At 41.5% G+C, this 16,936-nt stretch overlaps 1 protein-coding gene across 1 annotated transcript in view; it reads right to left on the reverse strand.

Annotated features, from left to right (window-relative positions):
- SMC3 (structural maintenance of chromosomes 3) overlaps positions 1-14,371 on the reverse strand; it is a gene marked incomplete at both ends in the record, with an annotated part of 33,926 nt that extends 19,555 nt beyond the window's left edge. Inside the window, 7 exons of the mRNA XM_084244387.1 lie at positions 2,257-2,335; positions 2,883-2,962; positions 3,535-3,606; positions 4,995-5,062; positions 6,616-6,654; positions 13,035-13,110; positions 14,357-14,371. Of these exons, the coding sequence (XP_084100513.1) occupies positions 2,257-2,335; positions 2,883-2,962; positions 3,535-3,606; positions 4,995-5,062; positions 6,616-6,654; positions 13,035-13,110; positions 14,357-14,371 (429 nt within the window). The remainder of the gene's footprint in view (positions 1-2,256; positions 2,336-2,882; positions 2,963-3,534; positions 3,607-4,994; positions 5,063-6,615; positions 6,655-13,034; positions 13,111-14,356) is intronic.
- Positions 14,372-16,936: the final 2,565 nt, after the last annotated feature.

A 16,936-nucleotide genomic window follows, 5' to 3' on the forward strand; every position in this document is an offset into this window, starting at 1 on the left:
CCATATGGGTTGCTCCCTGGCCGGCCGGGGATTGAACTCCTGCTGCAGAGGCTGCGGATTGCTTCATAGTGTGGTGCTTAACACCTTGCGCCACCAGGGAGGCCCACTCACCATACATTTTTTTTTTTTTTAATAGAGGCATGCTTTATTTATTTGTTTGCTGGTTTGTTTGTTTGTTTTGTTTATACATGCACTGGGTACAGTCAGAAGCGCGGGAGGGAGGGTGAGAGAATTCACCAGAGCCAGAGCGGGGAGCAGAGCAGGCAGAAGGACGGAAGTACACTGCTGAGGGGAGCAGCGGGCGGCAGGAGAGGTCTGCGCGCCATGTGGGACCCTCCTCCGGTGGCCGGGGAGCAGCCGGGGATCGAACCGGCACCGCAGAGGCCGCGCGCAGTTTCACAACCCAGCGCTCAACCGCTGCGCCACCGGGGAGGCCCTCACCATACATTTTTTAAAAGTTACAATGGCATTATTAAAAGCACAATAAAAATTAAATGCTTTAAAGATTAAGTAGATAAAAATAATTGTCTCATGGGAGAAACAAGCATTAAAGAAAATAATATTAAAAAAAACAAAAAAATAATATAAGCACCTTTACAATCTCATTTAAAAATATATGGAAAAAATATACAACAGAGATTGGTACAACTAAATGCCATGCAACTTGATAACAAGCAGGAGTTTAACACAGTCGTAAAAATAAAATTAATAACTAGTAAACACTGCTATCACGGCGTTAAAAATTTGAAGTGACAGTTATTCTTCCACTTCCATATAAAAAATAGAATCGGGGCCTCCCTGGTGGCGCAGAGGTTAAAAACAGCTCTCAATCGAGTTCGATCCCCAGCTGGCCAGGGAGCCAACCCACATGGGGGAGTAGACCTCTCCTGCCTCGCCTGCTGCTCCCCACAGGAGTATATTTCAGTACATCTGCCTGTTCTGCTCCCCACTCTCTGGTGAATCCTCTCACCCCCACAACTCTGACTTATCCCCCAGTTCTTGCATGCAGAAATAAATCTTTTAAAAAATAAATAAAAATAGAACCAACTTTGACCATAAGAAAATATGGTCTATCAAAAATATATACATTAATCAGTCCTCAACTCTTCATCATTGGGTACCCCAATTAAACATGGTCATTCATTCAATTTGCTCACTTAAGAAAATATAATGAGGGCCTCCCCTTGTGGCGCAGCGGTTGAGCGTTGGGCTGCGAGGCTGCCCACAGCCTCTGCAGCATTGGTTCATTCCCCGGCCGCCGGCGAGTGTCACACACACAAAAAAAATTAATGTCTACATAATATATATGCTACTCTGCAAGGCACTGGGAAAAGAGCAAAGAATAAAAGTCTTGCTTTTTCTATAAGTTCCTCATGGAACTTACATTCTAGTAGAAAAAGATAAGAAATAGGCATACCATTATGATGCAACTGCTATAAATAAAAACAAACAGTATACGGTCATACACAGTGTACAGTTGGGGTGAAGGCAATCCTCTTTCAGGTGAGGTAGTCATGAATGGCTTATAACAAATGCCATATAAGCAGAAACAGAAACAAAGGGCCTAGTCAGTATGAGCGCAAGGTAAAACTCAGATAATTGCTCTTTCCTATCAGTCTCACTCTCAGTCTCCCTTTTAAAGAGATTTTGTTCTTATAGACTACCTTTTCAAAAAGCACAGTACTTCCTATTAAGTGATATGCATCATGAAGAAAACAAGGCCTCCCCGTTGGTGCAGCTGGTTGAGCACAGCGCTGTGAAGCTGTCCACAGCCTCTGCAGAGCGGGTTCAATTACCATCCGGCTGGGAAGATACCCAAATGGTGCGGCAGACCTCTCCTGTTTTACCCACTGCTCCCCTCAGCAACGTTTTAGGTCCATCTGCCTGTTCTGCTCCCCGCTATCTCTGGTGAATTCTTTCACCCTCCCATGCTTCTGGCCCAGTTCTTTTATAAATAAATAAATCTTTTAAAAAAAGAAAAAAAGAAATCCCACTCACAGAATATATCCTGAGAAATTAAAAAAAAAAAAAATCACTTAAAACTCTGCTGAAATACTTTCACACCACTAAGCAATGGAACTACTTTGTACTTTATGTCCATATGAAGGTAACACTAACTTCAATACAAATAAATCAATAAAAACAAAAGACAATAAGGTCCATTTTCACCTCAACTTATCAACAAATCAAATTCAACATTCGAAAGAATGTACTCAGAAAATACATTCTATAAAAAAGGGACAATTTTTTTTTTACCTTTCCTTGTTTGACAATATAATAAGGATTGCTTCGAGAAAACCCAGCACTTTCCAGGAGATTCATCACATCATTTTTCCTGTTGATAAACATGGAAAAAGTTTTCCAGATAAGTAACAATCCAACAATAAGCAAAAAATGAACAGACTAATTCAGCAAGAGGGAGTATAGAACAGTCATTAAATTATCTACTGTAGGGGCCTCCCTGGTGGCACATGGGGTTAAGACACAACCTATGAGGCTAACGGCAGCCACTGAAGCAAGAGTTCGATCCCTGGCCAGGGAGCAACCCACATGGCACAGCAGACCTCTCCTGACTTGCCCACTGCTCCCCTCAGCAGTGTATTACAGTCAATCTGCCTGTTCTGTTCCACACTCTGTCTCTGGTGAATTCTCTCACCGCCCAGACCTCTGGCCTGTACCCCTTTCTTGTATGCATAAATAAATCTTTAAAAAAAATAAATAAATCATCTACTGTATTAGACTGAGACAATCTTCTAATTCTTATATTTATGTGTACATACTGCTTTGTTGAGCACAAGGCAAATATGCTTCATATATAAGGCAAGAAAAAGAACACTTTTACTGTTTTGTAAAGAAATTAAAATGTAAAGAAAAATGCTTACGTGACCATTTTCTTATCCAAGAAATACTGATCCTTTTTGGCACCAATAACTCTTCGAAGTGAAACTTCCTCTTTATCAATCTAACATAAAATGTAAAAACCCAAAGTAAACTGAAAAGCCAAGTGGAAACTTTTTAGTTAATAAAGTCATTTTAGGGCCTCCCCTGGTGGCGCAGTGGTTGAGCGCTGGGCTGCGAAGCTGCCCGAAGTCTCTGCAGCGTCAGTTCAATCCCCGGCCACTGGCGAGGGTCCCACATGGCACGGCAGACCTCTCCTGTCACGCCCACTGCTCCCCTCAGCAGTGTATTTGGTCAGTCTGCCTGTTCTGGTCCCTGCTCTGGCTCTAGTGAATTCTCTCACCTTCTGGTGAATTCTCTTACTAACTGTAATCATTATTTTGAAACTTCAATGACCTTGCTAAAGATATGCTATCATTACTCAACTCTTACAACATTTTTTCATAAATCTATATATTCCATTTGCTTTCCAAAATGTTCATTATAATTTTAATAGAACATTAGTATATAAAGTGCAATTATGTAAGCATAAACTAAATTATAAAAGCTAAACAAAGTACAATTATAAATAAATGTTTCAAAGCATGAAAAATCAACATTCTCAACATTATTTCTGAAAAGGGAAGTTATACTCACCGGTAACCGGTTGTCCGAATTATCAAAAATAATCTCCACAAAAGCAGAAATAACACGAGGACCAGTACCCTCCTAAAACATAAGAAAATTAATCTGTCAGTTAATGAAGTGTGATTTTCATATTATTTAAATATTTTTAAAGTTTTATGCCTGGTAACAAGCCTGATTCAGTGGAAAGAAATTTCTAATAAGTGTATATCCCCCCTGACAAAATAGCAGATACTTGGATTAGGATAAGTATACTTTTCAATGACAAACAGCTTTTGATTCTGAATAAAAAATGAGAACAGGATGTCAGTTAGCTGTATGTAGGTCTTGTTCTGTAGACCACTTTATTATAGCACAAGACACCATAGCTATCTAATTCAACCTATTTGCTAGTACTAAACACTCTGAGGCTTTTCTTTATAGACTCATCATAATGTTGGAAAGGAATCCTAAGAAATCAAATGATAATTATTAGCATTGTTTGTTTAAACATTTGAGACATCTAGCTTTAAATCTGCTATGAAAATACACACATTTAACATGTGTCAAATTTATGACCCAAGCACTTACAAACCAAGTTCAGATAATTTCCAGATTCTAGAAACTTACTATGAAGTGGTTTAATATAACAAAGACTGATACCTAAGAAGGTGATTAATTCTTTTAACGCAAATCTGAGAAACCTAAAAAGGAATTTTTCTATAGGAAATCAATAATAATTATTGCGCTAAAATTTCCAATTTAAGATAGGAAAAAAGATAATGGTTACACAAAAAGAAATTGCTAAGTCTGAAAAACAATACTAAGATAAAATATTTGAGATGCTTTATGGTCTTAAAATCAATTCAAACCCTAAAGATAAATTGTATCTTTTAATAATTTAATAGTGCTACAATTCTTTATTCCAAATTTAAACTTTATACTAAATTACTTTAGCTCATTATTGATAATTATCCAATAATAATAAATTCTAACAATTTTCATTGCCATATACTATTTTTCATATTGGAAAATGATGTTATTATTTAAGTACAAATATGGCTAAAATAACAACTTGTATATTGTTTAGTTTGAAATGGTTCCTTCTCTATGCTCCCAATTCTGGTTTGCTAAGGATAAAACATTTGAGATCAGGAATTAGGAACTCTGAAACTCTTCTTTCTCCTTAGCAAACCTATTCCAGAGCCTTACCAATTCAAACCCTTAATAAAGAATTTATATTTACATGGAAGACATATCCATTTATAGGCAAATCCTACAACTTTCTTACCATAATAAAAAAAATTATGCCTTTACATTGCATTAGTATAGTGGGCTAAATTTCACAGCAAAGTAACATACTTAAGAGATAAAAAATGTGTCATATTCACAAAGGATCTGAAACTTGAACAAATGAATTCTGTTAGCAGAATTGATAATGTATTTTTAAAATACATATAATGTCGTTAATGTCTTCAAGCAGTCTCACTCACATGCAACAAAGCCAATCGCTGTTCCGGACGAAGATGGCTAAACTCATCGCTGAGAACGAACTGAATTGCTAGAATTACAAAAACATAATTATTAGTACCGCCTAAAAAAAAGACTAAAGCCTTATTTATAATTTCTGCTATCTTCAGTGCATCAGGTAATGAGCAAATCAAATCAAGTGGATTTATCATTTATCATCAAGTATCTACTTTTATATAGATAAAGGGAAAGTAAAAAAGTTGCCTGTATTTTATACTAGGAAATGATTATAAGAAAAAAATTATTAAGTTTTCAATGAGAAACTTAAGAAAATAAAAAGATGACATTGAAGTATAGGATGAAACAAGTCAAATTAAAATCTACCTTTTGATCAAAATATGTTTGACTGGTTTATGTTAATACTGTATTTGCTCTTACCTAATAAACATAAATGATAAATATTATTAACAAGATGTATTCTATATACTTTTAACAATATCCTTAATTGGATACTTTGTCAAAAGAAATGGCACTAAGTAAGAAATACTGAGGAAAGGTTTTAGATTCCCACCATCTACTGTATTGTTTGCACTGCCTGTATCTTCCTTGGGTAAGGAGTCATTCTTTCTCCCGTATGGAGTGTCTAACTATATCCCTCTCCCCCCCCAATCCCCGCCAGAAATGGAACTCTTTACTGCGCCCAGTCCACCTAAGAGACTTTGACACCCTAAAAGAGTGAGCATGTATGTATGAGTGTGTATGCTGGGGGTGGAAGTATGGATTGGTTATCTTTTATAATCATCTTGCGGGGGAGGGGGAATAATCCCAACTGCCTTTATCCCTATGCAGATTTATGAAACACTTCCACTCCAATTTCACGCTCTCCCTATCAGCAAATTACAATCACTGACCAGGCATAGGGCACCCTTTAGATTTGTGGGCACAGAGAGAGAGAGAGAGAGAGAGAGAGAGAGAGAACCTTTGCTCTTTCTAGCTTCAAATGCACTTGAGCATCGCTCACAATTTTTTCGATGTACCCTTTGTGTAGTCCAATTCTGTTTCAATGTTTTTCCCTAAAGAATTTAACAGAGGCATTATGCTCCTAAAATGCATTTTATCTTTAGAGAGAATGCAAAGTTCTACTTATTAACTTCAAAATGACAAGTCACTGCTGAGTCAATAAAGTTTTGTATACCACTCCGTTTTTTATAAAAATGATTTAGAAACCAATTGTTTAGAAGCGGAAACAGAAGATGTGCCATTTTCAAAAATAAAACTGCTCTACAACCTTTATATGACATATATGTGCATTTACAACATTTATACACTACACTCAAGTTTAAAAAGCACTTATATATGTACCATCTTCTCTGAACCCATCTAAAGTAGAAAGGCGAACAGCACTAGTTTTGAAGTAACTAAGAATAATCTTAAAGGTTAAATGTTTTGCGCAGTCTGACATGGCTAATAAATCCACCAGAAACAGGGCAAAACACAGACCCTTCTATTCTAAACCATCGATAGCAAAATGCAACCCTGTATAAAGAATTACTACTGTAGTTCCATAAGATATAACCTCAGAAAAATGGTTTTTAAAATAGGACATCTAAGTTTTAACATATTTAGAATTAAAAAAAAACCTACCATAAAAAAAGTTGCTTTTTCCAGATCCATTTCTGCCCACTATAAAATATTTAAAAATACATGTTATTTTACATACAAAATTAACTTTATTGAAAGTACTCAAAAATTAAATTGAAATTCTCTAACATCACAATATCTGAATACAACAGTAAACAATAAACAGTTTTAATCAAAATATTATTTTATAGACTTCAGATAGTTTTTTTGTTTTTAATTATTTTTTTGCATAGAAAAATTGGGGTGTAAGCCATTGGTGCAGAAGGTGAGAGGATTCACCACAGACAGCAGAACAGGCATATCTACTGAAATTCACTGGTGAGGGGAGCAGAAAGTGAGACAGGAGAGGTCTGCTGCGCCATGTGGGTTAGCTCCCTGGCTGGGGGATTGAACTCAGGCCATGACAGTGATAGCACAGAGACCTGGGCCTCCCTGATGGCCTACGGGTTAAGTCCCCTGGGGAGGGGAGGAAAAAAGTTTAAAAAAAAAAATTATTTCATTGTTGATTCTTTTGCTCATTCCCAATAGCTTAAAATTATTAGGAATAACTAAATATACTACCTGTTTGTAATTTATAATCATTATAATGGAAATATAACGACGGTAATACCTTGGTTGCATACAAAATATTTTTAATAATTTAAATATACACATTGCTAAATTTCTAAAATTCTTTAATAAATCTTTTTTATTATTTTTTTTAAGATTTATTTATTTATTCATACAAGAACTGGGGTACAGGCCAGACATGTGGATGGTAAGAGGATTCACCAGAGACAAGAATGGGGGATAGAACAGGCAGACTGACTGACATATACTGCTGAGGGGAGCAGCGGGCGAGTCAGGAGAGGTCTGCTGTACCATGTGGGTTGCTCCCTGGCTGGCTGGGGGATCGAACTCATGCTGTAGTGGCTGCAGATTGCTTCATAGGTTGTGTCTTAACCCCTTGTGCCACCAGGGAGGCCCCATAAATTTCTAAAATTCTTCATCATTTTAAATTTTCAAACTATTCACATTAAAGTGTTTATGATTGGCCCTATACATCACACATATTCTCATAGAATCATAAAAGTATAGACAACTATAAGGCATTTTTTTGTGGCCTCCCTGCTGGCACAAGGGGTTGAGCACAGCACTGTGAAGCTATCCGCAGCCTCCGCAGCACAAGTTCGATCCCTGGCCGGCCAGGGAGCAACCCACATGGTGCAGCAGACCTCTCATGTCTCGCCCGCTGCTCCCCTCACCAGTGTATTTCAGTCTGCCTGTCTGTTCCCCACTCTGTGAACCCTCTCACTCCCTGCACCTCTGGCCTGTACCCCAGCTCTTCATATGCATAAATAAATTAAAATCTTTAAAAAAAAAAAAAAAACCAACTATAAGGCACTTTTTAACAACCTGAATTCAGAAATAAGCAATTTCATACATAAAAGGGTATCAAATATTTGATTTGATGACTTCATGTTGAAGTTTCTGGACAGTAAAATTTTCATTAAGAGTCATGAATAACTTGCCAATCAAAATATCCTGAGCAAATTAGTCCCAAAGTTATCTTTAACACAAAGTACATCTTAAGAGATACTTTGTTATGCCAGGAAGGAAATCCTTTTTAAAAGACATATGACAGACACAGAAGCCAACTAGAAAGGGTTTTCTGCTTGTTAGACCTGGGACATGTTAAGCACCAAAATAATCGGATGAATTGTAAATTAGTGCTGGGAGAAAAGTTCAAGCAGCCTAAATCTCCTTATGGTTAAGTCGATCAAAATAATGAGGTACATAGTTCCAATAAAATTGGAAATTTATGTCTATGAAAAAAAAAATAATGAGGTACACACATGCCACTAGAAAGAATGAAATGCAGCCATTTTCAACAAAATGGAGGAATTTGAAAAAATAATATGTACTAAAACAAGTCAGAATGATAAAAACAAATCATGTAAATTCATATAACAGACAATTTGACAAAATAACACTTTCAAAAATTACTGGACATCAACAAACTTCCTGAAGGCGCTGAGGTTAAGAAGGAGAGGTGTGTGTGTGGGGGGGAGAAACAAGGGACACAGGGATTGTGGCGGGGAAAAAACAATTTATAGAAAAATCAAGAAAGATGCTAAGGCTAAGGAGACACCATTCACATTGCTGTGAGCTCAGAAGGACACAGGCCAGGGGGGTGTGAAAGCACTGCATTTCAAAAATGAAAGGGAGGCCTAAGCACATCTTTAGGAAGGGATATTCCAGGGTCCAGTAAAGCCATATAAAAACCAAAACAGGACTGGCATGAGATCAAGTGCAAATGATAAAGCAAGTGGTGGTGGTGGGGAGACGGGGGAATGTTAAAGCTACATCTAGGTACAAGATTTATGGATACTTGTACTGTTTGTATTTGTGTGACTTTTCTGTCAATTTGAGATGATCTCTAAATGAATTTCTAAAAAGTCAATTTACCATTAATAATTCATAAGCAGTTCCAATCATAATCTACTACAAATAACTGAAAATTTTAAATATCCCTTTAAGAATCACTCCAACAGAGTATGATACTACATATCAATTTTAAGGACGTTGAGTAATGATAGAGATATTCGAGTTTTATTCTGAAGGAGAAAAAATCAGATTACCAACAGATTTTACGACAAGCCATTTCTATTTAAAAAGGCATACATATACAGATGTACACAAAGACTAGACATGTGCTAAGGTTAGATCCATTTTGTATGTGGCCCCAGTTCACTTGCCCCTACCCAGGCCCTGGCTACCTGTCATTGGAAAGCTTTTGTCTCCTTACACCTCCAGTTGTTTCAGCCTAACTTGCAGGTTTCACTCAGGTCAGATCCATGAAAACCTAGAGAAAGGTATAGATCCCCGACTACCTGATGGAGGGGAGCTTTGTCCTCAGACTAACAGAATCCAAAAACATGGGAGGAATGAATGCACTATCTGGTAAACTCTGACCAGTTGAGAGACAAGAGCCTGCAAACAAAACTTTCTCACCATTTCTCTCCTGTCTGAACTTTTCCAAGGTGTGGCAGGTTCACAGGTTCACTGGGACTTACTCAGTGTATCCACAACCAGATGTGTCTTCTTTATAAAGCTATGATCAGTTTCCCCTTCCCTCTTGCCCTCAGACTGTACTCTTAGTAAAGTGTGTCTAGGGCACTGTCTCCTAGGAAACCAGGGCTAATACAAATATAGATCAGTAATATTAAGAATAGCTATCTCAAAGTAGAGGAATTAGTTTAGTTTTTATGCTCTTCATAATGTTCTATAATTAATCAACAATATCTATAATATCTAACTTATTAATATTACATATCAGAACATTCAATTTGAACATATTTATACTTATTTCTTCTGTTAAAAGGCTTAAAAAAAGAAACCTTCAAAACATTTGGTACATTCAAACATCAACACAAGCGAGATCTGCCTTTAAATCTTGTGTTTTTTGTTTGTTGAAGGTCAAAATCATTAAAGAGAGTGAAAGAAAGCATTCACAAGATATTTTTAGGGTAGATCTCTCAATACATACTACTCTTGGTCTTTCTTACATGTTTTACCAGTCAAATCATATTAGGTTTGTTTTTTAGTTAAAACAAGAAAAAACATTTAGGTAATTTCCTTGGTAATCATGACTACATTAACGTCATAATTGAGGTAGTAAAATGTTAGTAGCTAAAAAAAAATACTTGATAGACACTATACATACAATTTAATCATGTAGATAATTATGGTCCTCATTTTACAGCTTATTTGTAAAATTATACAACTGATGCTTTTTAATCTACTTTTGTAAGTTAAAAAAATCAATATAAATCAGGGCTTCCCTGGTGGCACGGGTATTAGTCTCAGCACTATAAAGCTATGCCAGCCACTGAGGCATGAGTTTGATCCCAGGCCAAGGAGCAGAGCCACATGGTGCAGCAGACTTCTCCTGTCTCCGCCCACTGCTCTCCTCAGCAATGTATTTCAGTAGATCTTCCTGTTCTGCTCCCCACTCTGTCTCTGGTGAGTCCTCTCACCCCAAGCCCCCTCAACACCTCTGGTCTAGGCCCCAGTTCCTGTATACATAAATAAGTAAAAAAAAAAAAAATCTTTCAAAAAACACAATATAAATCTAGTAATTATTCATTTTTTGCCATTTTTAAAGATTTTCTGATAGATGAAAACTACAAGGTACTTGTAATCAAAATGTAATTGAATCCCAGTATAATCAATCTACCCTTATGGCATACCAATTCAATTAAATGATTCAATAGGGTGCAGAGGGTTAGGAGGGGGATTTTTTTTTAAATTCTCAATTACAAGGTTGCAACTGATACATTGGGTGTAAGTATTTTCATGACTTCAATTTCATTTCAAAATAAAGAAGCATGATTTTCCAAGGTAATCTGGAAATAACAGCAGTTTATTTAGGGATCAGTTTTTACCCTTTACATATTTCTATATGAATCACACACACCTAAACACATACAATGTATTAAACAGTGTTTCCCCTCAAATTCTTGAGGGCCCATACCCCAAAGAGATGCTATTTGGAGACAGGGACTTTGGGAGGTAATCAGGGTTAGATAGTGTCATTATAGTTTACAGCCAGGCCTTTATGATTGGATGAATGCTTTTTTTTTTTTTTTTAAGATTTATTTATACAAGAACCAGGGTACAGGCCAGTGCACGGGAGGGTGAGAGGATTCACCAGACAGAGCGGAGAACAGAACAAGCAGACTGATGAAATACACTGCTAAGGGGAGCAGCGGGCGAGACAGGAGAGGTCTGAAGCACCATGTGGGACCTCACCAGCTGACCAGCATTGAACCGGCCCTGCGGACAGCTTCACAGTATGTGTGGCGCTTAACTGCCTGCGCCATCAGGGGAAGCCCTGGATGAATGCTCTTAAGGGGGGAGAAGTCTCAAACAAAATTCTGTGAGCATGATCAAGATGGTGACCTCCAGAATGTGACTACACTGACACTACACTCATGTCAACAGTACATTCTGTGCTTTTTCTGGCATCTGGAAACATGTTTCATTTATCCTTTGAAAATTCAGCAGAATGGCAGAAAATGCTTGGGGGCTCTATCAGCAAAATGGACATTATCATCTAGAAGAATCTACAGACTAAATATATTGTAAGGCAACCACCATTACCCCTTTATTATTGCACATATGCTTTCTCATTTAATCTTCCCAGGGGGGCCTCCCCAGTGGCACAGCGATTGAGCGCTGGGTTGCGAAGCTGCCCGCAGCCTCTGCAGTGCCGGTTCGATCCCTGGCCACAGGGTGAGGGTCCCATATGGTGCGCAGACCTCTCCTGCCATCCACTGCTCCCTCAGCAGTGTACTTTGTCAGTCTGCCTGTTCTGCTCTCCTCTCTCTCTGGTGGATTCTCTCACACTCCCGCGCTTCTGACTGTACCCAGTGCTTGTAAAAAATAAATACATCTTAAAAAAAAAAGGGGGTCTCCCCAGTGCCGCAGCGGTTGACCGCTGGGTTGAGCAGATGCCTGAAGCCTCTGCAGCACGGGTTCAATCCCCGGCTGCTCCTCGGCCACCGGAGGAGGGTCCCGCATGGCGCGCAGACCTCTCCCGCTGCCCACTGCTCCCCTCAGCAGTGTGCTTTGGTCCTTCTGCCTGCTCTGCTCCCAGCTCTGGCTCTGGTGGATTCTCTCACCCTCCCGCGCTTCTGACTTTACCCAGTGCTTGTATAAATAAACAAACAAATAAATCTTAAAAAAAAAAAAAAAAGAATTCCTGAAACAAATATTCAGGCATCTTTAAAAAAAAAAACAAAAAACAAACAAACAAACACCTAAAACCCTTCCCAACAGTCTAATGAAAAGCATTATCACCTTCACTTTACAAATGAGAAAAGTGAAGACCCACACAGAGAAAAGTCTGAAAATAATGTGCCAAAACTTGGATTTGAACCCCATTCTCTTATGTTCAAAGTTTATGCTCTTCCCTCCAAGCTGTGCGATCTGTCTTTCCATGTTATGACAGGAAAAGAACAATCTGAGTAAAATCTAATTCGTGAATACAGAATAGTCATTTTTGAAATAAAATAATAAGCATTTTAATAAAGAAATGATATATCAATAACAGAATAGCTCAAACAAGGTCATTATAGTGTCATCACTAAGCTTAAACCATTTGGTGTCATCACTATAAGCTTAAAACCATTAAAACACACCTTTAACATGTATGTACATGGCTATCCAAAAAAAAAAAAAAGAGTAGCATGATTGTTCTATCCAAGTTTTTAAAATGTATAAAATAAGCAATTTTTCGGTGCAGATAAAAGACATGTCATCTCATACAGAAAAAAGTATATAAATTTGTTAGTCAAAGACAATTTTTGTGTCCTTAAACCTAGACAGAATTTAAATAGCCCTATAAATATAAAGCTGATCTAATAAACCACACTTACCAATAACATTATGTTTTGAACTGAAGGGATCTACAATTGTTTGATCTCTGTAACTTCGGAAACCCTGGATAATAACCTAATAAAAGAAATTTCTTTTCAGATCACACACAGAAGTAACTCCTAAATGAACATTATTCTTTTGCACATCTTCTCTTTCTAGTTTCTCATTTAATACAAGATATAACACTCTCTATTGCACAAAAAAACCCTCGTTTTGGAAAGTGGCGACTTAAAATGAAAAAAACAGTCCGTTTCAAAAAAAAAACTACCATATTCTTAAACTTAAATACGAGATTCTCTGGAGCACAACAGGTTCTTTACCTTTTACAAGGTTGAGTTGCAAAAATTCCTTGTTTTTGTTATTGTTTTCCCCCATTCAATCTTGGCTGCCAAAATCAGACAGACAGCGCGAGGACGCTTTTTTCTTGCATCTCAAGTGGGAACCTTGGCAGCAGACAGTAACTGCTCCAGGTCTGTCAAATAAATAGATGCATTGTCCTTTTTTTTTTTTTTTTTTTTAGGAATTGTCATCAGCAACCTGTGATGGAATTCTCAAAATCCAGCGCGCGGGGCCAGGCTCTGCTGGACACCAAGCCCCACAGCGCGCTAGTAGATGTGCCAGCAGGCGACCCGGCCGCAGCTTTGCAGACCCGGGGGAGCAGCAAGCGCTCCTCCCCGACACAGCCCCGCCGACAAAGGCAGACACCCCAAGAAAGGAGCGCTGCTGAGCGCAGCGTACCCGCAGAGAAACCTCTGCAGACTGCAAGGGCTCGTCTGTGCGGGACGCGCGGGAAGACCATTTGGCCAGAAGCAAATACCCGAATGGGGGAAGCGCTACACCCTCTTGTGCAAGGGGCGTCCCTTTCACTTCTCCCGCCAGTCCCTGAGGAGAAAGGGCAGCTGGGAGGCCCCCCGGGGGCCGGAGCGACCAACCCGCGCCCCAACCCAATGTCCGTGAGGGGCGATCCCGGCCGGACTCCGCTTCCCGCCAGCCCCCCGCCAGCTCGCGGCCCTCCCCAGCCGACCCCCCGGGCAGGCCCCGCGTCTCCACAAGGTCCGAGCCGCCGGCCCGTCGCCCCCCTGAGAGACAGCCCTCCTCCCCCAGACCGGCGCCCCGTGGGCAGGCCCGGGCTGCCAAGGGGTGCCCCGAGCCCAAGCGTGCCCGCGCCCGTGGGGTCGCCCCCCCGCGCCCCAGCGCCCGGCTCCACACACAGCCCCCCCCGCGTGGAGAGGCGGGAGGCCGCGGGTCGCGCCGCGACACCCCCGCCTCAAGGAGCGGTCCTCAGAGCCCGTGAGGGTTGGGAGGGACGCCCAGGCCTCACCTGCTTGATGTACATGGTCCCGCGCCCCTAGCCGGGGAGGCCTCCCCAGGGGAGAAGCAACAGCGCGGACGCGGGGTCGGGTGAGGCGCCCACGAGACCCCTCCCCCAAGGCGCCCTCGCTCCGCTCCAGACAAACAAAATGGCGGCGCCCCTGGAGGCGGAGTCCGCGCCCCGGACGGAACCACTCTCTGCCCCCACAGAGCGTAGGGGGAGTCAGGGTCAGGACTCTCTATTTTTTTGGCAAAGGAGCCTCCTGCGGCGTCCTGAGGCGGATTTCGTCTGAACCAAAAACTTGTAACTACACCTTCCCTGAGACTAGATCGGAAGCTGCACTCAGAAAAGCCTTGCTCGCCCGGTAGTCTCATGCTCCCCCCGCGCTCGGGGCCAATGGTGGCGTCCACGAGGAGGGGAAGGTTCGGCGCCAAAGCCGAGTGTGGGAGCCCGAGGGCCAATAGGCGCGCGGGCCGGCGGTCACGTGGCCTCGGGCTGTTTAAAATGCGGAGCCCGCGGGGCGCCGTCTCCTGCCGCTGGGTCTCTGCGCGCGCCGGGTGGACTCCCTGCTGCTCCATTATCCTTTCGATCCTCGAACTTAGAACCGCCTGCAACTCGGGACCACCCCCCCCACCTCAGAACAGCCCGAAAGGACTTGACGCTCGGGAATTTGTATTATTTGGTAATGATTTCGGCGCTGGCACTGCTCTGCCATCTGCTGTAAATATAGGCAGACTTGGAGAGATTTAGACGAAATTAAAAATTCATTTCGAAATAAAAACCACCTGAGAGATAAGAGGGGCTATGGTAATCCTACGGGTATCGGATCTGTATCCGCCTTAGGTAAAAATCTCCGCGCCTCCGTGGTGGCGCAAGGGGTTAAGGCACAGCACTATGAAGCTGGCCGCAGCCTCTGCGGCACGAGTTCGATCCCCCGGGCAGGGAGGTATTCACATGGCGCAGCAGACCTCTCCTGTCTCCCCCGCTGCTCCCCTCAGCAGTGTATTTCGTCAGTCTGCCTGTTTTGTTCCCCGCTCCGTATCTGGTGGATACACACACACACACACACACACACACCCCTCTGGCCTGTGCCCCAGCTCTTGTATGCATAAGTAAATAAATCTTTAATAATAAAAAAAAAGCCAGCTTGGAAGAGGGGCCTGAGGCTGAGATGAAATTGCAGCCTGGCTGGCACCTCAATATGGTCCAGATGAGGCCAGAGAGAGGCCCAGATATGCTATGTCCAGACTTCTGACCGTATTTCAAAAATTTCTGACATCTAGTCTAGTCTAAACTGGACTTCTCACAATTCTAGCTTACAGCATCTAGAGCAACAGAGACTCCAAGGACACTAGAGGGAGAATTACAGGGCAAGGGAAGAATGACAAGACACTGGCTGTTAGTGTTATAGGACAGGGAGAGGGGCAGCCCAAACCCTGCAAACCTGCCTATTCTAAATGGGTTCTGCCATCCGCCGCATCAACACAAAACATATGACACCTTAATGGGAAGGAACTTTAATAAAACTAGGAAACAATACAGGTAAGTCAAAGAGTCTAGTTTCTAAATGAAGCACCCAAAGTTACCCATCCCCTCGTGGGTAAAAGTCCATCCAAATGGGATTGGCCCAGAGCAAAGCCCCAAAGCCTGCCACAAGTCTAAAGCATCTTCCAGTGGGGACCCACAGCAAAGGGTCAGAAATAACCAGACAAGCCCGGAAGGAAAAGAGCAAAATCAACATCAAGATAAAAACTGCCATTGTCACCTCCCCACGGGTCTCACCCACATCTGTGTCACCCAGTCTACGACCAAAAGACAAGCGCAGTTTCTTCACGTGTCTCTAGGCTCCACGCGCCTCCTCCAGGTCTCCTGGCTCCATCCTGCTTCCTTCCTCAGTCTCTTCTGCAGCTTCTCCTCTTCCTGCTCAGCTCCACCCTCCCTTGGGTGGGGCAGGGAACCTCCCCCTTTCCTGGGGACCACCCTGTTGCATTAGGACCACAGGCGGCTGCCCAGAATGGGCCAAAGTGGCCTGCTGATTATTTTGACTTGAAGCCAACTGAAAAACAACAGACTCAAGAATGGCATTTTGCCTAATTATCAATCTCCCTACAAACAGAAATAAATCTTTCTATGGAGGTCCCAGAGGTGAGAGGTAGCCTTATGACCTGGACTAGGGCCTGCAAGGTCTCTTTGATGTTTATGTAGATAACCTTACAAAATTCTTTTTTTAAAAAAAGATTTATTTATTTATTTATTTATTTATACAAGAGCTGGGGTACAGGCCAGATGCCCGGGAGGGTGAGAGGATTCACCAGAGACAGAGTGGGGAACAGAACAGGCAGACTGACGAAATACACTGCTGAGGGGAGCAGCGGACGAGACAAGAGAGGTCTGCTGTGCCATGTGGGACCCTCACCAACAGGCCTGGATCAAACCCCCGCTGCAGAGGCTGCAGACAGCTCCACAACGCGGTGCCCAACCGCCTGCGCCCCCAGGGGAGGCCCCAAAATTCCTTAACTGTGTCTTTCCCTCCCAAACTTATTACCCTCTTTCTACAAGCTCTATAACCTCACTGTAGTCTGCAGAGCT

The sequence above is a fragment of the Talpa europaea genome (genome assembly GCF_964194135.1).
Source record: "Talpa europaea genome assembly, chromosome: 10".
Taxonomy (NCBI): Eukaryota; Metazoa; Chordata; class Mammalia; order Eulipotyphla; family Talpidae; genus Talpa; species Talpa europaea.